The 26470-nt window shown below is 46.0% G+C and overlaps 1 protein-coding gene across 3 annotated transcripts in view; it reads left to right on the forward strand.

Moving 5' to 3' along the window:
• The window catches only part of PHACTR1 (phosphatase and actin regulator 1), a 289593-nt gene that overhangs the window by 164549 nt on the left and 98574 nt on the right, over nucleotides 1-26470 (forward strand). For all 3 annotated transcript variants that reach the window (XM_040645055.1, XM_040645056.1, XM_040645057.1), the window contains exon 3: nucleotides 16229-16309. In XM_040645055.1, the coding sequence (XP_040500989.1) occupies nucleotides 16229-16309 (81 nt within the window). The remainder of the gene's footprint in view (nucleotides 1-16228; nucleotides 16310-26470) is intronic.

Genomic DNA, 26470 nt, shown 5'->3' on the forward strand with positions numbered 1-26470 from the left:
TTTTGGTTTTTTGTTTTTTGTGGGTTTTTTGTTTTGTTTTGTTTTTAGTAAATATGGAAGATAAGTCAATTTTCAGAGCGTACCTAGAAATTAGTGGAATGTGCGTGCTACCTGACGGTAGTCAGCATCTTATATATAAAATATTTAATATTTGGTGACCAAGTTAACGAATGACCAAAGGAGCGAAGTAGCTTTGGACACAGCCATCATATTTCAGAAATTTTGACATAAAATGGTACTTTTGAGAATTGCCTCACTGGTAGATTTAAACTGCTTGGATTAAGTCATCTTTATATTTTCTCTCATCCCCTTTTGTCCAAAATAAAAATAACACTCGGGTTTCTAGATTCATGAATTCCTGTGGTTTGCGTCGTTACTGCTTACATTGTAGTCAGATGTCCTTAGTACCCCATGGCCTTGTGGATTGGGAATAGGAGTGGGTGAATGTGTTCCTGTTGTCTTTCACATAGGCAAAGAGGCCTCTCTCTCCAGAAATTGAAACACAGAGGGCAGGCTCCACGTGGTAGGAGAGGAAATACGTCTCTTGGTGTCACCTGTGAAGCATTGGTCAGAGAGTCTGCTAGGCCTCCTGAGATTGAAAGGGGTGACCTGTTAAGGGAAATAAGAGAGTTTCGTCCTTCACAGGTCTGGGCATTAAAGATGGAGCAGTGTCCCCTGAAAGTGTCATGGAGAGGTCATCACTGTCGAAAAGAAACAAAGCGAGACACTAAGTCAGTGAGACAGATTTTATTACTGACTTTTGCTGTAGAGGAGAGACCCTGGTGTATCATGAGCTCATCTCCATGGAAACCAAAGGCAGGAGGCCTTTTAAACACTGGGGTGTGCTGAAGGAAAAGTAACAAAGGGCCTTATGGGATGTGAGTAGGCCATCTGTGACTGCCAACTGGGTCTTACTGAAGTTAGGCTCCTTCCCTCCACAGAGGTTGGGAGACAGGTGTTCTCTCTCCCTCTCTCTCTCTATATATATATATCAAATTTTTTTCCTTTTTTTTTTTTTTTAAGAGAGTGCAACTGAGGTGGGGTCAGGGGAAGGGGCAGAGGGAGAGAGAGAATCTTAAGCAGGCTCCATACCCAGTGCAGAGCCTGATACGGGGCTTGATCTCAGGACCCTGAGCTGAAACCAAGAGTTTGACACTTAAGCAACTGAACCACCCAGGCGCCCCAGAGGCTCTTTTTTGATGCTTACATTTCAAAGGAATAAGTTCCTTGAGAAAGACACTTGGGTTATAAAAAATACATATACATCTCCAAGGGACAGAAAGGATTTTCTATTGCAAGTTTTCTAAAGGAAATGCTCTAAGAAAAGAGAGCTCAGGGCCCTTACGTCAGGTGTTGCCCAGAACAAACAGGAAGTTCCCTTGGCAGTGTTGAGCGCTCTCACGCAGCCCCTGAAAATGGGGCTAGAATCATTACCATCCTAGGAACATGGCCTTGAGCTCCTAGAGAGTATGTTTCCTCAAGTCTCTTATGGATCATTTGTGTTGAAAATTGAGTTCTTGTAGGCAAGGGTTGAAGGCTAGTCAAGAAGAGGGCTCGGAGGGGCACCTGGCTGGCTTAGTTGTTAAGCGTCTGCCTTGGGCTCAGGGCGTGATCCCGGAGTCCTGGGATCGAGCCCCACATCAGGCTCTTCCACTGGGAGCCTGCTTCTTCCTCTCCCACTCCCTCTGCTTGTGTTCCCTCTCTCGCTGGCTGTCTCTCTGTCAAATAAATAAATAAAATCTTTAAAAAAAAAAAAAAAAAGGGGGCTCAGAGGCACCTGAGTAGAGTTTAGTCAAGGATAGTCTTTGTCCCCATTTTGGGAGAACTCCAAAAGGAAAACAAGATGGATGTCAGAGGAACATTCGCCTGGCCACCCCCTGAGAAGGAGCACTTCCTTCTGTGGTTACCTTGGGGCCTCCAGTTACATTAATAAGGAACATGTCATTTCCTTAGACGACAACAGAATTTGCCAAGTGACTTGTGATTAAGGGTGCAATTTCTACCTGAGATTTTCTTCTTCATAAAGTCAAAGATGAGCTTTGAAGGAAGTTAGGATTTTCAGGTTATGGTGATTTTCACCTATCGTAAACTTTGTGAGATCAAGGATCAAAAGCATGAACATGACATGGGCCATTAACTGCATTTTTTACACGAAGGCCGCAATTTTATACTTCGTTTTAAAAGAAATCATGTCAAGAGGATTTACTTTGCCACTTGTCTTTCTTTTCCTTTCTTTGTTTCTTTTTCTTTTCTTTTCTTTTCTTTTTTTTTGGTCACAGAAGTTGAAGGTTTTTCCTCCTCCTTTAACTTGCGAGAAAACTCAATTTTTTTTTTAAGATTTTATTTATTTATTTATTTTAGAAAGAAGGAAAGAAAAAGTGAGTGAGGAGACAGCAGAGGGAGACGGGATCTCAAGCAGACTCCGTGCTGAGCAGGGAGCCTGACGCAGGGTTCCATCCCAGGACCCTGAGATCATGACCTGAGCCAAAATCAAGAGTCAGTTACACAACCAACTGAGCCACCCAGGCACCCCGAAAACTCTTAATTTTTAAAGTTCTTTCTGGTGAGTCTTCTACAACAGGAACCAGCAAATTCTGATGTACAGGCCAAAAGAGGCTTCTAGACTGTTCTGTAAATCAGGTTTTATCGGAACACAGCCCTACTCCTTCATTTGTGCACTGTCTGTAGCTACGGTGGGAGAGCTGAGAAGTTTCCACACAGACGGTGGCTCTGTATCCCTTTGCAGGAGAAGTCTGCCAACATGCGCTCTATGTATTCACAAATTCTTTTTTCCATTATAACTATGTTTTCTATTTGAAACATGGAGCTGGAAGGCTTACAGAATCCAGACTGGCACTTTTGGACCCAGTTAGTTGTATATCCCCTCAACTTCCCAAATTTTCATTTGAGAGATTCCACTTGAATGCACATCCTTGTTTCAAGTCCCAGCAAAGCGTCAAGAAAGAGACCAAGTGCATACCAGACAGCCAGGTTTCCTCAAGAACTAGGAACTATGGCGGTCATACGTAAGACCGTCACACACCGTGGAGGGAGCTGTACCCATTCTCCGTGAAGCTGCAGTCCTTCCTTAATTGCACAACATCTAGAAGCAATAGTAACAAAACTTTCTTTCTCTGAAAAATAGAACCCTTCCTCTTATTCAACCTTTCTGTAAAATTCATCCCCAGCATTCCTCTATCGAGAAATGAAGTCTTATAATCCCAAAGGGTCAAAGAAAGTCTTGAGTTTGTGATAGTATTTCTGTGACCTCAGGGGAAGAATCAGCAACTTTTAGAAGCATTTAAGCTCATAGCCAAGTATCGTATCTCTAAATTCTCACAATTTCCTTCTCTGAGTCTTGACATCTTAAAACTGAGCTCGTCACCTCACACCCATTAGGATGGCGATTACCAAAAAAGAGAAAAAGAAGAAAGAGAACCCAGAAACTAACAAGCGTTGCAAGAATCTGGAGAAACTGGAACTCTTGTGTGTTGTTGGCAGGAATGTAAAATGGTGCTGCCACTGTGGAAAACGGTATAGTGATTGCTCAAAAAATTAAAAGTAAAATCACCGTATGATCCAGCAATTCCACTTCTGGTATATATCCAAAAGAACTGAAGCAGGATCTCAAAGAGATATTTGTGCTCCCGTGTTCATAGCAGCACTGTTTGTAATAGCCAAGAGGTGGAAGTAACCCAGTGTCCATCCACAGATGACTGGATAAAGAAAATGCGGTGTAGACATACGACAGAGTATTACTCAGCCTTAAAAAGAAAAGAAATTTTTTTAAGATTTTATTTTTTGGCAGAGAGATGGAGACTGAGAGAGGGAACACAGCAGAGGGAGTGGGAAAGGGAAAAGTAGTCTCCCCACTGAGCAAGGAGCTCAATGCGGGGTTCGATCCCAGGCTCCTGGGATCATGACCTGAGCCGAAGGCAGACGCTTAACGACTGAGCCACCCAGGTGCCCCAAAAGAAAGGAAATTTTTATCCTACAAGATAGATGAACCTTATTGACGTCATGCTAAGTTAACGGGTATAGATCTGCACAAGAATGGGAATATACTTAATGCTACTGAACTGTATGCTTAGGAGTAGCAAAGATGCTAGAGTTTCTGTTGCATGTTGTTAATAACGCTAAGCCGCTGGCATCGCTGAGCTCATAGCTTTGACACCGCACACGACAGACTCCAGACAGAGACCAGACGGTTTTTCTGCCTTCACGGTTTCAGAGCAGTTCGTTTATTTAGCTAGCTCTGTCAGGTGACAGGGTATTTTAATAAGGGAAACAAATCAAGTGGAGTTGATTGATCTGGTCTTATCACTTGTTCTTGTAATATCGCGTGGGTACATCCTTGGGCAAGATTTTCTATTAACCCGATGACGAGGTCAGCACAGCCCCTTTTTTGGGCCTGCCAGGAAGGAGGAAAATGGGTTGATGATGGACATTTGCTTGTGGAACGCCACTGAGGTCAGCTGCGGTCCCCTCAGCCCCCAGCCATACTTCACCCCCTTACTCACGCAAGCTACAGTGGTACCAAGAATGAGAGTTGTCATTCTCAATTGCTGCCTCAGCCCAGACCTTTGCTCACATCAGCCCGTCACTGGGACTCAATCCCTAACATTGGGCAACAGCCAGACGGTATTATGGAACAAAGTTCCATTTGTGATGTCCTAACCAATCGTCTCAAGCAAATGAAAGAAACTGAATTCTGCCGTTTTTGTTTGTGAATTAAGGCTTGTACATTTGTCAGCTACCCCTGTCCTTGCTATAGTTATTTCAAAAGAAGTGCAGAAATACCCATCAGAAACAAAACTCACAAGTTGCGGTCACAAAAGAAGAGCAGAGAGGCTGAGCTTTCATTTAAGGGGGCTGTGTGCTGCCTGCCATGTCTCCCTGCCTTGTCATAACTGTGAGGACTGATGGCATCCCGTAGAAACAAGCAGAGCCTCGAGGAAAGCTTTGGATAGCACTCTGCTTCCAGACCTTTCTTTTCTATTGCATATGTTATGACATTTCTTCTTCTTTTGGTGGTGGTTGTGTTTTTCAATTTTTCCAATTGCTCTTACGGTAAGTGTCTGACTTACAACCCGACTATTTAAATATTCTGGGATTTTTTTTTTTTTCAAGGATAACATCCAGGCCCTAACAGTTCATTCCCCCCCACCATACAGATTAACAATTCACTTCACTGCTTTGAAAATAATGGACATTTTGCCATATTGGTGTTTTTTTTGTTTGTTTGTTTGTTTTTTTAAGAAGGTGTTGTTTATTTGACAGAGAAAGAGCATGCACAAGCAGGGGGAGTGGCAGGAAGGAGAAGCAGGTTCCCCACTGAGCAAGGAGCCCATTGCAGGACTCGATCCCAGGACTCTAGGATCATGACTTGAGTTAAAGTCAGATACTTAACCAACTGAGCCACCTGGGCATCCCTCGCCATATTGTTTTTATCATTAGTTGGCAAATGTACGAAGTATAGTCAAATCTGGTCCCTCTTTTCTGGGTAAAGCATCTTACTTATCATGCAAGAGAAGATTGAGAAAGAAATGAAAAAAATGTTTTGTCTGCAGAATAGGAAGTGATGTTCCTAAATTGCTTGGGACTTTTTCTTAGATTTGGAAGGTTTTGTTATTTAATTACAAGCAATTATTATGCATTTCTTCTTCATGAGCCTCTGTGTTCCGCTTTGGTGTAAAAGTCTCCCTGTAGCTCACTATTTCAATATGCACATGAAAATCCACGGCATATCTGCACATTCTTTCCTTTACGATTCTCGCCACCTGAAGTGATTGATGATATGTGCTGTCGTAAACCTTCGTATACATATAAGAGTGTGAAATTATAGGGGCACCTGGGTGGCACAGCGGTTAAGCGTCTGCCTTCGGCTCAGGGCGTGATCCCGGCGTTACGGGATCGAGCCCCACATCAGGCTCCTCTGCTATGAGCCTGCTTCTTCCTCTCCCACTCCCCCTGCTTGTGTTCCCTCTCTCGCTGGCTGTCTCTATCTCTGTCAAATAAATATATAAAATCTTTAAAAAAAAAAAAAAAGAGTGTGAAATTATAAATTGAAGCGTGGCTCTGGCCAGGTTAAGTTTGTCCTGAAGGACAGCGTGGTAATAGTGACAGCCACACTTCGGCTGGTTTATGAGTTTTATGCGTAGGGGCAGTGTGCTTGGTATGTGAAACCTCATTCAATGATAAGTAAATAACTGCTGAATTTAATAAAATGATTTAGGAAGTGATCGTAGTTTTTACAAGCTACAAAATTCTGTCCTGTAAGTAGTAAAAATTGTGTCTTTCGCTCTTCTGTGTATCCACGGTAGCCCATCTCTACGGGTTTGTTCATTCGTAGACAGGCTGGACAAGTTGTGAGAGGTAGTCCTCGTTCTTAAAGACACGGGTGGGCGGTGTAGCGGCATGGTGAAGGGTTCACACGCTGGACTCACATGGCTTGGGTTCGAGTCTCTCTTTGCCCTTTGGGCAACTTACTGAACATTTTCCTTTTCTGCGCAATGGAGATAGTAGTACTGACCGGGTAGAGCTGTGTTGAGATTTACATAAAGTACTACATGGAAAGCCAGTAACTCCTAATGTGTAGTAAGTGTTACCATGGCAACAGAAGGGAGAAACCGGGTCTTTGCACCAAATGTCCCTTTCAGGCAACATATCTGTCTGAGTAGATGTCTGACATACCTATGCATAGGTATAATTTTTTTTAAGATAGATTTATTTTTTAGAGAGAGAGTGCGAGTGGGGGAGGGGCAGAGGGAGATGGAAAGAGAGAGAGAATCCCAAGCAGGCTCCCTGTTGAATGTGAAGCCCGGCATGGGGCTCTATCTCACCCCCACGAGATCATGACCTGAGCCGAAATCAAGAGTCAAACGCTTAACCCACTGAGCCACCCAGGCGCCCTCGTATAGGTATAATTTAAAAAAAAATTTTTTTTTGCTCCAAGTTATTAGCTGACTTTCATTCTGACTGGTAATAAGGACAAATAAAAACTCTCCAACTAATGCTGCTGTCTTCCCCCTGATTTATAAAGTGTCCGAGAAGTAAGATCTTAAAGCCTAAATGTCTTAATACTTTTAAAGACCTCATCCAGCAGTGTCGATCTGACCATGGGTAGAAAAACAGGCAGTGAAGCAGGCAAGCTGATTCCCGTTAAGCTGGCACCACAAAACACTTTGAACAAGGGCCCTGTTATCTCGTAGGTAACAGGTGGTAGCTGGGGTAGTAAGCTGGTCTGGGCAGGATTTCAGCTTTCCAGTCTTCAGTGCCTCGAGCAGTACGCTTCTATCATGAAGTGATCAATAATAATTAGGTGTCTGGAATGAAATACAGTACGGTATTATGCTTCCTCCATCTGGAAGGAGAAACTCACGTAACTAGGTCTAAATCAGTGCATTCTCTTTTTATTCCTGGGGGGCAGTGTTCGAGGCAGCAGAGAACACGGTGGAAATGTGAATTGCGGCTTGGTGTATAATCACACAAAAAAATTAGGTGTTATGACACACTTGGCTACAAGTAACAGAAGCAAGCCCCAAAGCACCACGCCTTTATTTCTGACATAAACACTTTCATCACATTGCATTCTCTATGACTGCAGGGCCACCTGTTTCACATTTAATAAAAATGGCTGTCACAATAGGTGATCTGTACATGAGGGGACAAAGCAAAGGTTGTCAATGGAGCTTAATGTAAATTATTTTTCAGATCTTATAGTTTATTAAATCATGTTCTAGCATGTTCCCGTCCCACGGGGCCAATAAATGGACAAGGAATTATTTCTTTTGTGTCTTGTCGGTCTCAGAAGAGAAAACTGAGACTTACTGAAACTGAGAATTTGATTTGAAATTTTCCTGTGCAGATTAGGGCTTAAAGAGCCCGAACATGGAAACTTTCCTCCGTGCGCTCCCAAGAGCGCTGAGCCTGACCCTCACAAAACTACTTCCCCTAAGTTGTTTCCTCCTTGTCCCTCGGGGGGTGGGACGGCAAGGGCAGCGCATCCTGCTTTCAAAATTCAGAATCCTTGCTGCTGCAGAATGACCTAAAATTTCTGCCCCCGCAACTTCCGGTCCCTGCGGTGCTGCCTCGAGACTTGCAAGCATCAAGAGCAGCTCTTCCACACGCGAGGCTGACCTACTGGAAGAAATGACCAGCAAAAGAAGTGCAGCTTTTATTGCCTTATAATCACCCTTTCTTTCATTAACCGGAGATCGTCTGCTGCCAGCTGCTTAATTTCATTATCTGGTGGCTGAGTTTTTTATTCCCTTTCGGAGACCATTGGAGCAGTACAAAAGGAAGCAGCGTTAGTGAAAATGGCCTTTTAATGTTTTTGTTTGGGAAAATAAAATACGTTGGAAAAAAGTGTAGTAAGCGTCGACGTGCAGTTTAACAGGTGGCTCTAAAGCAAACTCCGCATAACCACTGCCCACGTCAGGAAAATTACCAACAGTCCCCAGAAGTCCCTTGATGTGCCTTTTTTTTTTTTTTTTTTTGGTTTAAGATTTTATTTATTTATTGAGGGGAAGGCAGGAGCAGAGGGAGAGGAAGATAGAATCCCAAGCGGACTCCATGCCCAGCAGGGAGCACAACTCAGGGCTCGATCTCATGACCCTGAGATCATGACCTGAGCCGAAATCAAGAGTCGGACACTCAGCTGACTGAGCCACCCAGGTGCCCTTTGATATGCCTTTCTGATTGCAGTCCTCCTCCCCACCAAAGGCAGACACTGACTCGATTTTTATTGTGATTTTATCCTTGCTTGTATTTGTGGTTTTCAAGGTCGGAGATGTATCCCTAAAACATACATCTAGTTTGGCCAGTTTTTTAACTTTATGTAAATGGAATCATGGTATATGTGTTTTGTCTTGCTCTCTTTACTCAACATTACTTATAAGATTCATTCATTTTGTGTGTTTACTTTTTATTTTGAAATTTTTCAAATGTAAGAGAAATTGAGAGAATTATAAACCAGTATTATAATGTAATTGCTTAGTTGCCACCTAATAGAGATTTGGCCATAGTTGTTCTTTCTTTTTTTTTTTTCCTTCCTCTTGAAGTGTTTTTAAGTTAATGACAGACTTTTTTTTTTTTAAGGGGGGCATGGGGGGACACCTGGGTGGCTTAGTTAAGCATCTGCTTTCAGCTCGAGTCATGATCCCAGGGCCCTGGGATCGAGTCCTGCTTTGGGCTTCTTGCTCAGTGGGGAGCCTGCTTCTCCCTCTGCCTGCTGCTCCCCTTGCTTATGTTCTCTCTCTCTCTCTCTGACAAATAAATAAATAAAATCTTTAAAAAAAATAAAAATAAAAAAAATAAAAATAAAAAGGGGCGTGGGGAGGAGCAGAGGGAGAGAGAGAATCTCAAGCATGGACCCCAGTGAAGGGCTCAATCTCATGACCCTGAGATCATGACCTGAGCTGAAATCAAGAGTCAGACGCTTAATCGACTGAGCCACCCAGGCACCCTAATTACATTTCTAATCATGCATCTCTAAAAAAATAAGGGCAATGTCCTATGTAACCACAAGATCCGTATCCTATATAGCAAAACTAATAATAATTCCCTAATATCATCTAATTCCCAGTCCATATTCGTGTGTTTCCAGCTGACCCCAAGACACTTTTATAGCTGGTTTGTTCAAATCAAGATCCATAAAGAATTTTTGAAGTAGTTTTAACTGTACAACTTGCAGCTGAAAATGAGTCTGTGATCCTGCCTTTTTCCCCATACACTTAATCAGTGGATAGAGCTCCTGTGGGACCTGGGTGCAGGCACTTCGCCCACAGGAACGAGGGAAACAGATCACCTCATCTCTGCTAATGACATGGTCCTACTCTTCTGCTCTATGACTCCAGAGGAAATTGCACTGTCCAAATTACTGTCAGAAGCACCTGATATCAATTATGTCAAAGCCAGAAATGTTATTTTGGGCAGATACTTTGTGGTACTGGTCTGCTCAAGGTTAAACAAGTCTAGTTATACTTATCTGGGGAGTGCATGGGGGACCCGCCCATCCGGGGGTCTCACTGGAAAGCAGCTCCAGTCTCTCCCAGCTGCAGTTCTTCACCAGGACCCCAGGAGGACAGGTGGGTGGATAGATGGTCCCTTTGCTCTATTAGCATCTTCCTGGTCAGCCATTCAAAAGAGGGTTTAGGGATGCCTGGCAACTCAGTGGGTTAAGTGTCCGACTCTTGGTTTCAGCTCAGGTCATGATCTCAGGGTCCTGGGATCGAGCCCCACCTTGAGCTCCCTGCTCAGAGCTTGTCTTGTTAGACAAGAGTCTGCTTGTTCCTCTCCCTAACCCACTGTTCCTGCCTCCACTCATGCTCTGTCTCTCTTTCTCAAATAAATCTTAAAAAAAAAGAAAAAGGTGTTTTGTTACACTGACAGAGTCCAAGAGAAAGAGTCATGCCATGCCATGGAGGGCCATATGGGGAAGCATCGCGGTCAGTCAGGAGGCAGAGAGAGTGGGAGGGAAATGTCGAAAATGAGGGCAAGAGCCTTTAGTGTGTTTCCCATAGGAAAGAATGGACAGGGTGAGCCAGCTTGCCTGGCTGGTTCGAATCATCTCAGCGGGCTCTGGGGCATGGGGACTATCTCCAGCTGTCTGACACCTGGGCCTGGGCTGATGAGGGCAGGTGGCTAGTGGCCTGTAGCGTACGAGCTCCTTAAGGAGGTGGTTGGGAGTCTGGGCTCTGGGTCAGGTGGTTTGCAGTGAAAGTATGTTCACAGGCCAGTCAGGTGCTATCTGGGATGTGGCTAGCCTTGGGAGGGGCAGTCTCACCAGGATTATAAGCAAGACCCCCAAGAGTTACCTGAAATTTAAAAAAATACAGAAAGTAAAAAGACAAGATTAATAGACAGGGATAGAGTTGCAAGAATAATTACGCGTCTCAAGGATTTCTGTGTGGCTTTTATATTAAGGCCGAGTTTGATGGCAAGCTTTGGAAGTCTTCCTTGAACATCCTAACCTTTGATTATGGTTTCGGGGGGGGGGCATTGGGGGGCTATTTTTGGTACGGTAATTGAGAAATCTATTCAATCCAGGCAAGAGGGGTACAGGAAGCTTCTTTTTGCATATTTGGACCTCCTTAGCTATTCTTTGTCAGTCTGTAAAAGCAAATCAGTAATTTTTCTCCCTTTTCCTCTTCAGGCTGTCTCTTATGTTGCACATAGACTTTTGTGCAACTGCTGTTGCCCTTGCAGTGGACTTTCGCACGTTTGCTGGCTTATGTGATTTTGTGTTTGGTGATTTATATTTATTGTTTTAAAATCGCCCTTACAGACTTCATCTTTTATATAAAAGGATTACTTCTTTTAGAGAGAGAGAATGAGAGCAGAGAGGAGGGGCAGAGGGAGAGAGAGAATCTTAAGCAGGCTCCACGCCCAGCTCAGAGCCCAATGCAGGACTCAATCTCATGACCCTGAGATCATGACCTGAACGGAAACCAAGCGTCAGACACTCAACCGAGTGAGCCACCCAGGCGCCCCTAAGAATATTACTTTTTACCACACATCTCACAAGACAATTTTTCAGTTTTCTTTTTATAAAAGAGATGGATGACTTTGTACTGTTAACTTCCATTTCCTGCGTCCCAGAGGCCAAGCGTTGCCGAGTGAGTCAGCTCACGGTCATGCCCTGGATCTCACTTTCTCTGATTTATCCCTGCTATCCTTTGGCCAGGTGTGATACCTATTACACCTTCTCTCTTCCCTCATGTGTTGATTCTCTTCCTCCGACTCTGTCATTTCTTCTCTGTTTTTCTTTTTTTCATCTTTGTACTACCCAAAGCCAGAGTTGTTGCAGAGAGCAGATCGGACCTCGTCTTGGTCAATGAACAGGAAACCATTACGTTTCTTTCCCCCGCACCAAACCCTCCTCCTCCTGTGTTTTGTAGTTTGGTAGTAGACCGGGTCGGAGGGTATCTGTCATCCTTCTGCACCAGACAGCCCACTTAACTTCACCTCAGGGGCAGTGCTGGAGCTCGTCTTTGCCCGTAGTTCAACTTGCCTGTAACTTTGGAAGGGCTGCTAAAAATAAGACTGGAAGAGAAGCGTCACATATACCTTGTTAAAAGAGTGAGTAGAAGTTCCCCAGAAGAAATTCTCCTAAGAATAGTAGTATAATTATGCCATCTTACCATGACCTACAGCCCCAAATAAACTAATAATAAAATCACCTTCTATTTCTAGAGTCTTGTACATGAGATTATATTTAGAGCCTGGGCACGTCGTAACGATCCTCACGACAACGTGGTATGGAAAAAAACAGGCATTAACCATTTTCTACTCTGCCACTTACCGCTCTTTGACTCTGAACAAGTCAATTTTGCAGGGTCTCAGCTACCTCTGAGAAATGGGAATGATAACACTTCATGGGATGTGGTGAGGATTAAGTTAAATGACCTGTCACCCTTCTCAAAATGATCCGTGTATCCCTTGTGGGCACAGGGTTCTGGGCTAGGAAGTGGACAAAGCCAAAGGATAAAGAAGCCATCTCTTCCCAGAATGTCAATTAAACTTGGAAATTGGGGGTGGGTATTTTCTTATTTAAATAAAAGCAGGGGCGCCTGGGTGGCTCAGCGGTTAAGCGTCTGCCTTCGGCTCAGGTCGTGATCCCGGCGTTATGGGATCGAGCCCCACATCAGGCTCTTCCGCTATGAGCCTGCTTATTCCTCTCCCACTCCCCCTGCTTGTGTTCCCTTTCTCGCTGCCTGTCTCTATCTCTGTCAAATAAATAAATAAAACCTTAAAAAAATAAATAAATAAATAAATGCAAATAGATTTTTATGTGAGCTTCACTTAGTTCTTTTTTTTGAAAAAGATTTTTGTTTAAGAGAGCGGGAGAGAGAGAGCATGAGCAGGGGGAAGGGCAGAGAGAGAGAAGCAGGCTCCCAGCTGAGCAGGGAGCCCAGATGTGGGACTCGATCTCAGGACCCCAGGATCATGACCTGAGCCGAAGGCAGACGCTTAACCGGCTAAGCCACCCAGGAACTCTTCCACCTTAATTCTTAAGGCAAAACTCAGTACAGTAAAGAAACGGCATGCTTGGGACAGCCAACTCGGTCCTACCGTTGGAGCCCCTGGCATTACTGCTTTGCCGTTAGGAGTGGTTCCATGGAGAAGTTTGAGAAACACTGGTACCTGAAAAAGTTTACCATAGTCTGTGCCGGTACAGCATGGTCTTAGTTACCCCTCGTCCTTGTTTTAGAAAGTGTGCGGCTACATTTCCCCAGCATGTACTTGATATCCCCACTTAAATATAGCTAACATTAGGCTCGCCATCTTCCCTACAAACCTGATTCTCAACCCGCATCCCCCACTGAGTCATCAGCACCACCGTCCGTTCAGCTCTGCAAGTCAGGAACCAGTTACCCTTGACCCCTCTTTCCTTCATGTCCTTAACGCGACACCATGGCCACCTTGCCACCTTCACATGACTTGAATGCATTCTTTGCCTGCATCGCCATCACCAGCATCTTGGTCCAAGTGACCATCATTTCTTGCCTAGACTAGGGAATCCCCAAGAACTGGCCTGCCTCCCATCCATTCTCCATGGTGATGTGGGCATTGATCTCTGATGGTTTATTTCCATTGCCCTTAAAACAGCATGGTCCATGAGGCCCTTCATGGCCCAGCCCCCCATCCGTCTGGTGGTGGTGGGTGTAGTAACGTCGGGTGCTTTCTCTTTGCCAGCAGTGCCATGGTTCCTCCCATCAGGAGCCACTGCCCGGCTTGCTATGTCTGGGGTGTTTCCCTCAGCCCCAACCTGACTGCCCTTTGCTGAGATAATATATATTCGTCTTTCAGACTCCACTTGTGGGTCCCTTCCTCAGAAAAGCCTTTTCTCATGGCCCCGTAGGGGAGGTTACTGATCATATGACCAGTAGTCTCTTTCTTTTAACAGGACTTACCTTGTTTTGTAATCACACATTAGCTAATACTATTTGATGACCGTCTGAACCACACATCAGTCTGTCAACTGCGAGGGTAGGGATTGTCCCTTCAGTCTCCATCATCTCCAGCCCCTGGAGGAGTGCCTTTCGCCATGGACAGGGGGTCTGTCATTGTTGGATGAGCACCGGGAGTCCACAGAGTCCGCATGGCTGAATGATTGGGCTGGGAGCACCCACGTTCTGCTGAAACTTGCCATCCCAGACCGCCAGGCCCATGGCTTTGCCCACCTGCTGCTGATTCTTCCTTTAGTGCTGGGCATCAGGTCCTTCCACGTCCATCTGTGGTTTTGAAAAGCCCCTGAGAAACCTCATTCTGCTTAAGGGAAATTCATTCAATTTGTGGCTCAGTACGGGATTGGCAGAGCACCTCTTTATGCATGCTTTCTGGGAGGCTCGATGCCACCCCCAAAATCTGTTCACAAAATCCTTGCTTAAAAACCCCTGCTTCACCTTGCCTATCCAGTCTTCAGCCATCAGGATGTGCTGAGTCGTGCCAGTCAGGGCTTTGGTCGTGTATCTGTCTGCCTATTAGGTTAATGTCTCTGTGCTAATGGTCTTTTTTTCGCTGACATCCGGGGGCTTATGTCTTAGCCTCACCTTAACTATGATATTGACAAATGCTTTGTGGTTAATTATCTTCTTTTAGGACGTTTTGCGGAAGTCATTTCTGCAAAGGCTGCAACGCAGAATGCTAGCATGGTCCTGTCTAAGCTGCGTGTCAGGATGCTAGTGCTATTTTAGCTGCCCTGACTCCATATTTTCTTGTTGGGGACCCTGGCCCTGACTACCTAACTGCCCAACTTACTCCTAACAAAAGCAGACAGAACTTTCTAACCTAACTGCATGCAGTTCTCTCTCCCTTTTCTGGGCGTTCCTCTTCTGCCCTCCTGCCCCCACGTCATGTCATTTGGTATGAGTCATAAAGCTCCCACAGCCCCCCCCCCCAACCAAGCACCATTCCAGTGATTCCTACACCCACCTTTCTGGCTTGACCTCCGTACAGCCCTCCTGACTCACTTCTATGGGTGTATATATATGTACCCATTTTACCATTAATATGTTCTCAGGAAGCGATATGGGAGTGCAGCCTAACCTCGTATTTATTTTGTTGCCTCATACCACTTAATTCATTATAAGTTAAGAGAGAGTTAGAACACGTAAAAAATAATAAGTCCCAAAAATATAAAAAAGGTAATTTCCAACCTTGATATGGCTGAGAATAACCCAGAGAGCTTTTCATGACAATATAAATGTCCAGGGTCCCACCCTGGACCTATTAAATCAGAGAAGCGGGGGCTGAGGCATCAGTGTTTCTCAGACTGACCGAGTAACTTGATCAAGGTCACTTGGCTAGTAGGTAACAGAATCCTAGTCCCTGTTTCCTTGCTTGCTTTCTAGCGCTGACTTGAATTCTTCGTACTAAATTCTACAGAGCTTTGTACGTGCATAGTTAATCTATGTCTGAATTTGTCCACGTGAAAGTTTCTTTATAACTGGCTTCCCCCCTCCCTGCGGAATAACTGTGCATCCAAAGGATGTGGAGATTCTCAAAAGCAACCAAAGTAACCTCTTCCCTCCTCCAGCGCCACCTGCCTCAGTGTCCCGCTCAGGGGCTCAGCCAAACCCCAGTGGATGTGTGTTTCATAACTGGGCAGCTCACAGCTTGCTTGTCCGCTTGGATTTGGAGGCTAAGAGAGGAAAGCAATGGGCACCTGTCCCATGGGGGTCCCCCACTACCTGCCCCCACCCCCCCATCTCTCACTTCAGAGAGTTTTGTAGGAGATGTTTTCATACCATTTTTTTTTAATAGTCGGGAAGGAACAAAATCCTCCGTGAGACATGAACTGTACGAAAGACATCATTAAATCCCACTCACAAGGAAATGCCACAATCAGGACGATGTGCTGTGACACAGAGACTGTGCCGAGGTTGGAGACAGCATTTCTGCCTTTGAATCCCCGCTCCTCTTGTCAGTAGTTCTGTTATTCTGACAAGTTGTTGAATTTCTCTATGCTACAGAATACTAAACCCTAAAGCGGGGTGAAATAAAGGGAAATAAGAGCTCCTACCTCATAGGTAGTTTGAAGATCGTTTTGAAGATTGGATGAAATAATCTGATTAAAATGCTTATCGTATTTCATTAACTTACATTAATGAAACGTAATTTACAGAGGCTTTTCTGTATGTTACTTTTTAATCCATGTTAACACATGCCTTGAAAAATGTCTTTGTTACCAACTCACACCTGCTTCTCTGTGTTTTGCTCGTAGCCCTGGAAAGGAAAATATCAATGAGGCAAAGCAGAGAGGAGCTGATAAAACGAGGGGTCTTGAAGGAAATCTATGATAAAGGTAAGGGGGACCGGTCTGCTCCTTGGGCCCTGGAAAGCCGTGCATGGAATGGGTGTGCGTACTTCTCGGAGTTGGATTCCGTGTTTTGCATTGCTTTATCAGGATTTGAACCTTGAAAACTCCACGGACAGTTTTGGAGGGAAGAGAAAATTTCGCAGACCACGCCAGAGCTCTCAGTATTATAGAGAAATCAGGCTCCTTTATTCTCAGCATTGGAATCACACCACAGGGTACCGTGCGGAATGACACGGCTGCAGGAACGGTGTGGGTCCTGGTCGGAATCTGTGGCTGTTCGAACACACACAGCTGGGGCGAAGTTAAGTGCCGAGGCTCTTTCGGGCAGTGGGGGTTCCCAAGACACATGTTAAAAATCTACGGGCATCTAGAATTTTCTTGACAGATTTTTTTTTTAGCGGCCTTCTGTCTCCCCACAGTAAAAGAAGGCAACGCAGGGGCGCCTGGGTGGTACAGCGGTTAAGCGTCTGCCTTCGGCTCAGGGCATGATCCCGGCATTGTGGGATCGAGCCCCACATCGGGCTCCTCCGCTATGATCCTGCTTCTTCCTCTCCCACTGCCCCTGCTTGTGTTCCCTCTCTCGCTGGCTGTCTATCTCTGTCAAATAAATAAATAAAATCTTTAAAAAAAAAAAAAGGCAACGCAGAGAACATTATAAAATATAACTGTACACATAAGATATTTCAAATGATAATTTCGAATGATAATATGGGCAGGATGCTGCAGGTGCCTTGTGAAAGTGTCCACAAGGGTTTGTCAGTGAACACTGTCTTTTGCTTATTGAGTGCCCGTCTTTAAGTACAAATGTATGCAGTGGTTTAAATGATATATTAAGTGTTCTTCATTTTTATTTTTTAAGAGTTTTGCTGTTTTAAATTAGGCTTTCTCTCCTCCCCCTCACCCCTCCTCTCCCCTCAGCTACCCTCACCCCTGTCTCTCCTCCCCTGTCTCTTCCCCTCTCCTCCCCCTGCCTCCTCCTCTCCCTCTCCCCCACTTCCTTTCCCTCCTTCTCCCCCTTCTCACTCTCTCCTCCTCCTTCCTCCCCTCTGTCCTCCCCACTCCTCCCCTCTGTCTTCCCCCCTCCGTCTTCCCCCCTCCTTCCCCTCTTCTCCCTCCTCCTCTTCCCTCTCCTTCCCCCTCCTCCCCCTCCTCCCTTCTTCTTCCCCCTCCCACCTCATCCCTCCTCTCCTTCCCCCTCCTTCTCCCTCCTCCCTTCTTCTTCCCGCTCCCCCCATCCTTCTAGCCTCTCCACTAACCCCTCCTCTCCTCCCTGTCCCCTCCTCTCCTCCTTCCCTCTTTCCCTTCCACTGTCCATGTTAAGGCCTCTGTGAAATGGCAAACTCTCGTCTTCCATCTTGATGCGTCATCACCGGTGATTGTCCGTCTCCAGTCTCCCTGTTGCTTGAAGCGGGTGTTATTTGCTGGGCCAGGTGATTAAAGCACATATTCTACTGCAAAGACACATCTTGACCGTTCAGCAACCCTGTAATCCTGCGTTGACCATGTTCCTGGGAGTCTTCTCCGGGCCTGGCTTGTATTCTGATACAAAAAGGCAGGTTGGGTTTCTTACTTTGGTCCACCTCTCTGCTTCCGCGTGTTCAGTGACTCGGTCCTTACGCCTTGGGCTCACGTCCCCTCGTCCATTCCCATCACGGGCCTTCCCGGTGGCACTCCTCAAGTACTTTCTCTTAGCACAGATGGCCACCCCGAAGTGCCACAAGTAGGAAGTGGCCCCGCCCTGCCCTACGTGGCAGGGGTGCTGGAGGTAGGGGTGAAGTTGTGCTATTTCAGAGCACCTCCTGGGGCCAGGAAATCCCTTTTGTGACCACTTGATCCTTCTCCTGCTGGGTAAGGCCTTCCCAAAATACAGTTCTCTGGTGGATTAAGCTCTCAGGGGAAGAGAAAGCCACAACGTCGTCGCGTTTCTCCGATGTCTTGCTTCCTGTCCAAGCCCCAGGCATCCCCTGCGTGGACCTTAATCCTTGCTGCTTCCCCCATCGGAGCTCCGCAGCAGAGATGGTTAGCGTCTGACTCCAGGTACCGGACTGCATAATAAGCCTCCCCTTGCTTCAGGAAACACTCCATCACATTTAAAGCCTGCTCAGATCCTGTGAAATGATCCCTTCCCCTCCCTCCTGTCTTCTTGCAACCTTTATATCTCTTACCGTAAACCTTCTGGAACACTCTGGAGAATACGTTTGACTATAGCATTGATTATTTCCATTCCACCTCATAACGGGGTTAAGGTAAGTTATTTCCCAAGTAACTTCTGACTTCACCAGAGAAGTCCTAGGTTATTAGAGCAAAAGCCTCATTTTCTAGAGACAGAAATGGGGAGCGTTGAGGGGGGGGGCCTGCAAGCAAGTCCCAGCTGCTTTACTGTGTGCGTTCAGGAACTGGCTGTGGACAAAGGGACCAGGTTAGCCCCCACTTGTCACAACCACTTCCCGACTGGGCTTTTCGCTGTCACTGTGCTCTTCTGTTCGGTGTTGGCCGCCTTCCTTACTAGCGCGTTCTGTCCAGGAGAACACAGCCCTCAGAGGTTCCTGTTTGGTCCTCCCAGCCTCAGATCATGCTTGAGATAGATAAAGCTCACAGAAATTGTTGTTTGGGTGATGGGAAGAGGAGAAGAGAGGGACTAAAACCAGAAATTCATTGCACAGAGTACACGCAGGGCTTTGTATTTGCTTTGGGTTTTTCTGATAAAAAGTATGCATTGGAGGGGCACCTGGGTGACTCAGTTAAGCATCTGACTCTTGGTTTCGGCTCAGGTCATGGTCTCAGGGTCCTGGGATCGAGCCCCGAGTCAGGCTCAATACTCAACAGGGAGTTTGCTTGAGAGTCTCTCTCTCCCTCCTTCTCCCACTGCTCCTCCCCCTCTTGTGTGCTCTTACTCGCTCTCTTCATCTCTTTAAAATCTTTAAAAAAAAAAACAAAAAAGCATCCGTTTGTATCACTGTGGATATTAATCATGTTACCTTATATCAGCTGTGAGGAACACGGGCCCTGGCGTCCGATTGCTTGGGTTCAATTGCAGTTCTACCACTGATGAGCTGTGCAACTTCAGTCAAGTTGCTTACCTTCTCTGTGCTTCTGTGTCTTTATCGAAAAGTGTGGATAATGTCGTAATGAGGTTTACCTGGGATAACATGTGATGTTAGTGTGCTTGGGCAGCCATAACAGAATGGCACAGACGGAAATGTCCTTCCTCAGTGTTCTAGAGGCCGGAAGTCCGAGATCATGATGTCAGCAGGATTGATTTCTGGTGAAGTCTCTCTGCTTACCTTGGCTGCCTTCTCACCGTGTCCGCCCATGGCCTTCCTTCCATGGACACACACTTGTAGTGTCCCTTCCTGTTCCTAGAAGGACATCACCCCTGTTGGATCCAGGCCCCTCCCTTATAAGCCCATTGAACCTTAATTTTCTCCTTCAAGGCCCTTCCTCCAAATACAGTCACACTGGGTGTGTGGGATTCAATAGAGGAATTCGGGAGGTGGGGAGGATACCACTCAGTCCTTAACAATATGTCACATAGAATGGTGGTTGTCGCCCCATGTAAATTCTTGAGAGGTGGTAACACACCATTATTAGTAGTCGATCTCACCCTTTACAGGTGTCGAGACCCTTTCCATGCCTCGCCCTCAGTCAGCAGGTCCAAGAGTTTGGAAGAAACATGACTGCCCCTCTTTCATCTGAGGTGTGAGGATCTGCGACCCACTCTTGACCATGTGGGGGGCCGACACGAAGACACCCCCACCCCCGGCCCGATTCAGTTTTCCTCCTACCCCTCCTCTTGGGTTTTCCTGTCCTCCGCCTCCTCCTCCCCTTTCTAGGGCGTCACTTCTCTTGCTGTAGCTGGGGCTCTGGTGGGTAAAACACGTAGAACTCTTGCCACAACGTGAGTGAACAGCAAGTGGCAAAAGGACTTTTTTTTTTTTTAAGATTTTATTTATTTATTTGAGAGAGAGAGAGACAGCCAGCGAGAGTGGGAACACAAGCAGGGGGAGTGGGAGAGGAAGAAGCAGGCTCCCAGTGGAGGAGACTGATGTGGGGCTCGATCCCAGAACGCTGGGATCACGCCCTGAGCCAAAGGCAGACACTTAACGACTGAGCTACCCAGGCGCCCCGAGAAGGGACTTTAGATAAAAGTTTTAAAATCCAGGAAAACAGTTTATTCTCTGGGTATATTGAGACCATGTGAGAAAGTAGGACACGTTGAAGACTCCATAAAAAGAAAATTTTTCATTGTTAGTTTTGATGTAGTAGGGACATGAAATCCTAAAATCTTTTAATCCCATTTTCCAAAATTTCCACCCTGTGGATACAGCAGGTTTAGGAAGAACACAAGGTACACATTCAGAGGGTAAACTCATCATTCTAAATTGCAAAAAATGTTAAAACCAACTAGTGGTGGAAAATAATCTGTGATTTGATAGGCAGCTTATTTTTTAACAATTTATTTCCCAACCTTGTGGCCTGTGTGTTTGAATCAGAATGTGATGGTTCTCTTAGACTCACATACATTTCTTCATTCAGCAAATTGGTCCTGAGTACCCTCTCTGTGCCTGGCGGTCCCCTGTGTGTTGAGCTACAGTGATGACCAAAAGAGCAAAATCCTCCCCTTCTCAGAGTTTCTATTCTACTAAAGGAAATAGGACATAATTAGATATTTCAAGGAGTGAAGTCAAGGAGTGATAAGCCCTATGAAGAAAAACAAAGCAGCAGGGTAAAAAGATGAAGTCATTGAGTGGAGCCATGATCTTGGTTAAATGCAATCATGGAGAACTTGATACTTACACAGAGAAATTAAATGATCTGTGGCTGAAACGGGGGCATGGGTCCTACCACTTACTTCCAAAAAAACTTTGACTCAGTATGTTCCTTTTAAATTCAAGCCTCTATACTACATTTGCCTCTCTCTCTCTCTCTCTCTCTCTCTCTCAGTTCTCTGTAAATCAGAGCACATCACACTCCACCACCACCGCCCTCCCCTCCCGCCTCAGAGCCTGCAGTGGCTCCCCATTTCACTAGGAGATACTCCAAGTTCCTGCGACAGCCTACAAAGACCTCTGTGATTTGCACTCCAGCCCCTAAATTTGCTTCAACTCCCTGGCCATACCTCCTCATAATTTCCTTTTTTTTTTTTTTTTAAGATTTTATTTATTTGAGAGAGCACACAAGCAGGGGGAGCGGCAGAGGCAGAGGGAGAAGCAGACTCCCTGCTGAGCAGGGAGCCTGACCTGGGGCTCAATCCCAGGACCCCGATCATGACCTGAGCCAAAGGCAGACGCTCAACTGACTGAGCCACCCAGGCGCCCCTCTTAACTTCCTCTTGATGACACATCTCCAGCCCCGCTTTCCAGCCCTTGATATTGGCATTGGCCGCTCCCTCTCCTGGAATCCTCTTCCCCCACATATCCATCCACACAGCTCCCTCTCTTTTCAAGTCTTTGCTCAGATGTCACCTTCTCAATGACACTTATCCTGCAGCAGCCAGATTTTACATTGTTCCTCCTTCCCTAAGTCCTTCCTCCCCTTCCCCTGTTCTGTTTTCATTCTTTTTTTAGTTTCTGTCTCTTATATCACCTTCAAACAAGCTCTCTCAATTCCTTATCTGTTGTGTTACCCTTTCTCTCACCTGTCCGTCCTCACTGAAACAGAACCTCCAGCACATGGGGTGGGGTCTTGGCCCGGGTTGTACACGGATGCAGCCCGGGAGCCCACAACAGTGCCTGGGCCATAGCTGATGTCCAGTAAACGTTTATGGAATGAAGCACGTGTGCAAACCGGCGGCCGTCCCTGCCTGCTCACACCACTTGGTTTATTCGCTTGTGTCGGTGAACTTCCTGATTCTCTGATCCCCCTTCTTTATTCAGCTTTATGGTCCATGAAACTTCATCGCCAGTTATTGAAATAGGCAATATCATTATTATGTGTATGTTTATGGAGATGGGTGCTAAATACTCGACTTTCAGACAGTGCCTTTTAAGTATTAAGGAGAAAAATACCCTGAAAACAATGTATGGTTTGGCTATTACTAAAATAGTGATAATATTTCTCTGACTTAGCAAGACTCTCAAGAGGTCACCTGGCAAAGCGAATGTTATTTTTCCAACACAGAGATTAAGTGGTGGAAGCCCGGCGAGGTTATTGCCTTGTCAACGGATCCATGGCCGCCAGCGAGTGTGGACGCTTAAAACCCCTGCTAAGCCGGTGTGTCCTCCATTTGGAATTTATGGGAACACAGGAAAACTTTGTAACATGTTGCCAGTTGGTAGTCAGAAGATCTTAGTAAGTGTGGTTATTAGTGTGGTTGCAGATAATCTCTACAAATAAATGTAATGCTGGATTTGAAGAATATCAGGGTTAACAGTGGCGATTGTGCTGAATTTTCCTGAAGAACCTTAGTTCTCCCCCAGGGTCACCTGCTGCATACAGGACAGGTGTGTTTAATTCACATGGATGGGCAGGAGAGGGAAGGAGAGGCAGGAGAGGGAGGGGAGACCATCTCTCAGCAGTGGGATGGTACGACATCACCCCTTAAGGGGAGCTGGAACGTGCAAGAATTATAGCTAGGGCCGCAGCAGCTCTCCCAGGAGTCTCCAGGGCAGTCCCACCGAGACCCAGGGAAGGAGACAGCCCACCAGTGAGGGAAGAAGAGCAGGGGGCCATGTCAGAATAGAACTGACTGGGGGCTGGTGAGCAACCTCCCTTTCCCCTGTGTGCTGGGAGTTAGAGATAACATTTCATGGCAAAGAATAAAGTGCACTGAAGTGTGCTTTTTGCCTTAATCGAGTGAGAGCAACATTTTGGAAGGTGTTGTTTTTAATTATAAGCACAAACAGAAGCTCTCTGAAATGGACAACTCTTTTATGCACGAGGCTGCATTTTCCCTTCTCTGGCATTCAAGAGAAGAAGAAGGGAAAAAAAGCCCACTATTTAAATTAAAAGGTCACCATATTTTAAAAATTAAAAATTCTCCTGTGTATCAAAGGAGATGAACGTAGTAGGCTTGGGCCTCCTGAAGTCACGTTGTTTATCTGGTACCGGAGGTGCGTAGACGTTTCAAGTCAGAGTTTGTGGGAAATGCTTTTCACAGCCTTTACCGGGCACGATTACTTTGTCACGTTTTTCGCTGTTTCTGAGGCCTTCCCTAAAAATGGCACCTTCTGAAAGCTATGGTGGAGAGTAGCTGTGCGGAAATAAAAATGGTGTTTACCTTTAGCATCAACGACACTCGTGACTGGTGAAGCACCTCAGAGCCTAGTACAGTGGATTTGCCCGACTGGGGTAGTTGGAAAGTGCTTTAAACAATAAAGAGAATAAATAGAAGTTGTGATCAAAATTCTCTTAAGCAATATGGTTCTTTAAAAAAAAAAAATCACCATCCCCAGCCAAACAGTGACTGAAATTATTGTTACAGCCACAAGTGAGCATCCCCAGTCAATTTACTCATCCCTTGCATATTTGTTGAATACCTGTTATGTTGTGGGCACCATCCTGGGCACCGGGAGTACTTAGGAGGGACAGGCCAGGCTTCCCTGGCTAACAGAACCCCCAGTCCTGGGAGTAGGGTTCAGGCACTCCACAGTTATGACGGGGAAGGTGCAGGCTGTCCGGGGGCACATGGAAGCATCACCTGCCCGGGCCTAGAGACTTAGGGAAGGCATCCCGGAAAGAGTGGTGTCTCCGAGAAAACCTGGCATGTGATGAGAATTATCCCAGAGAAGCTGGACAGGTTGGGAGAATGTCAGAAGGGGAAGGACTAGCCCACGTGGAGGCACCAAGTTGGGGAAAAGGGAGGGAGAAGAGAGTGTGTGTTTAGTAAGGCAAGGGGGCATTGGGATGGATCATGCAGACAGGAAAATTATAGTTGTTGTTTATCCTTTATCCTGAGGGCTGTGAGGGGCTTTAGAAGGGTTTTCTGCATGATCGGATTTGCAACCTCATTGTTCTGCCTACGGAGAAGAACATGGAGGCCAAGACATGAGTCAGGGTGTCCAGATAGTGACCATTGCTGGGATTCAGTGACGTGTTGGAGGGTAACAGGAATGGGGCGACATCTGGGGAGAGGACAGACTGGAGAATTAGAGGAGATGGAATCAAGAGGGCCCTGTGACTGCTGAGATTTGGGGAAGAGAAGGGAAGAGTGTAAGCATGGCTGATACTCGGGATTCTGGCTTGGGTGACTGAGTGGGCAGATACTGGGGCCATTTACTGAGCCAGGACCCAAAATAGGCGAGCTGAGATCACAAAATATTGCCATGGTTTGACCACACTGGGTAGACATACCCAAATATCTATGCAGACCACTAAAGATACAGATCTGAAGCTCAAGAGAGACAACTGGTTTGGAAATGCAGGTTTGGAAGAGTCATATAAATGGTTATTAAATCACACAAGTTGACGATAGTTCCCAGAGAAGATGTAGAATGGGAACATAAATGATCCTGATAGAAAACCCCATGGAACCCCAACATTAAATGTTCTGGTAGTAAAGCAAAAATGGTCTGGGAATAAGAAAAAACCCTGCAAGACTGGAAGTGGACAGAAAAATAGGAAGTAAACCGGAAATGTGTATCAGAATGGAAGCCAAGACAAAGTTTTGGGAAAAAGTGGTTTAAAGTGTCAAATATAGACACATCACATAAGATATGGACCAAGAAGTGTCCTTTGGATTATGCGTATGATGCTTGATTGTAGGCTTTTCAATTACCTATGAAGCCAATGTGAGATCAGCAGGGTATAAGTTAAAAGGCTTCTGGTTCAGGTCACAAAGACTTAAGGATGGGGAAGCAATAAGCAAATTTAGACCATGATCTTTTGTGTTTTGTTCTCTGTAGTATTCCAGATGCTTTGAGCAGTGCTTGGCATTTCTCAGTGCTCATTTAATAGTTATTGCCTTAATGAGTGGCTGAGCGAATGAATGAATCTCACATAATAAAGTCTAGTGGTAGGACAGCTCCAAGATTGGTTAATTCATCAGTTCACTAACATGGCTAAAGGATGCCATCATCGGGCTCCAACCCTTCACGGTAACAAGATGGCTGCAGGGATCCCACCATCACATGCAGATAATGTATCCAGAGGAAAGAGAGGGGGCTGTCTCTTCTTGGTATCTCTTTCCAAAAGCAAGCAAACCTTGCCCCAAAGCTTCTCCAGAATCACTCTCATTTTTCGTTGACCAGAATTTTGGGAGATAACCACTAGATATTTTGTTGCCTAATTTTGACGGATGCTTCCATTAACTAAAGTGTTACAGACAGTCAACTCCTATGGGCTGCTGCCTAGTTGGAGTTGTCCTTGGAAGACCCACCACCATACCACCCTTTCCAGCTGCCAATCCAGGCAGGGCAGGTGACCATGGGCATGGTGGGCATCATGGCCACCCACCCACACGTCCCCAGCCTACTGACGCTTGATCACTCTACAGTCATTGGTCTGCATGGATGTTTGCGGTGCCAGAGCCAGCCGAACTTCAGAAGGCTGGTAGCTAATAAAAGGAAAGCCGATCATACTTAGAAAAGCCTCCCTGACTTGTCTAGGATTTGTGTAGATTTGGACAGGTAAGCAGGGCATTCGACTTCACCCCCACATAAATATCTAAAACAGCAGCGCTCTGCTGGGAGCTCCACACCCAAGGTTCCGGTCCTAGCTCTCTCGTCTTCTGTGTGTACAAGGCACAGGGCAGCTTTTCATCTCTTGGGACTCTGCTTTCAGAGTGGATGCGACCCCAGGACCCTGACTGCTCCCACCGGCAAAGCCATGCTTCCCTTCATTCCTCTCTCGCTGTGCCCGGTCCTCAGCCTGCTTGATTAAAAGCCATCTGTTGCAGCCAGGGGTCCTCCTAGTGTCTCAGGGAATACCCACGGGATGGCGTACTCTTCAACTCCAGTCTGCCCTTGCTTGTTCTCTTATGGGGCCATTGGAGGATCCAAGAACAGAGTCCTGGTTGGCCTTCTAAGCCCTTTCCTGCCCCGAGTGCCCAGTAAATGGTAGTGAGGCTCTCCACCGGACTTGGGGCCTGTGCTGCTTTTCTGCTCTTCTTAGATGCCTACCTTCCCTGGCTTGCCTCCCCTTCCCAGTTTCCCTTCCCCTGAACCTCGACTTTCCCTAGTGCCCCCCCCCCCCCCCCCCCCCCCCCCC

Source organism: Ursus maritimus, unplaced genomic scaffold (genome assembly GCF_017311325.1).
Source record: "Ursus maritimus isolate PB19 unplaced genomic scaffold, ASM1731132v1 scaffold_30, whole genome shotgun sequence".
In the NCBI taxonomy this organism is placed as follows: Eukaryota; Metazoa; Chordata; class Mammalia; order Carnivora; family Ursidae; genus Ursus; species Ursus maritimus.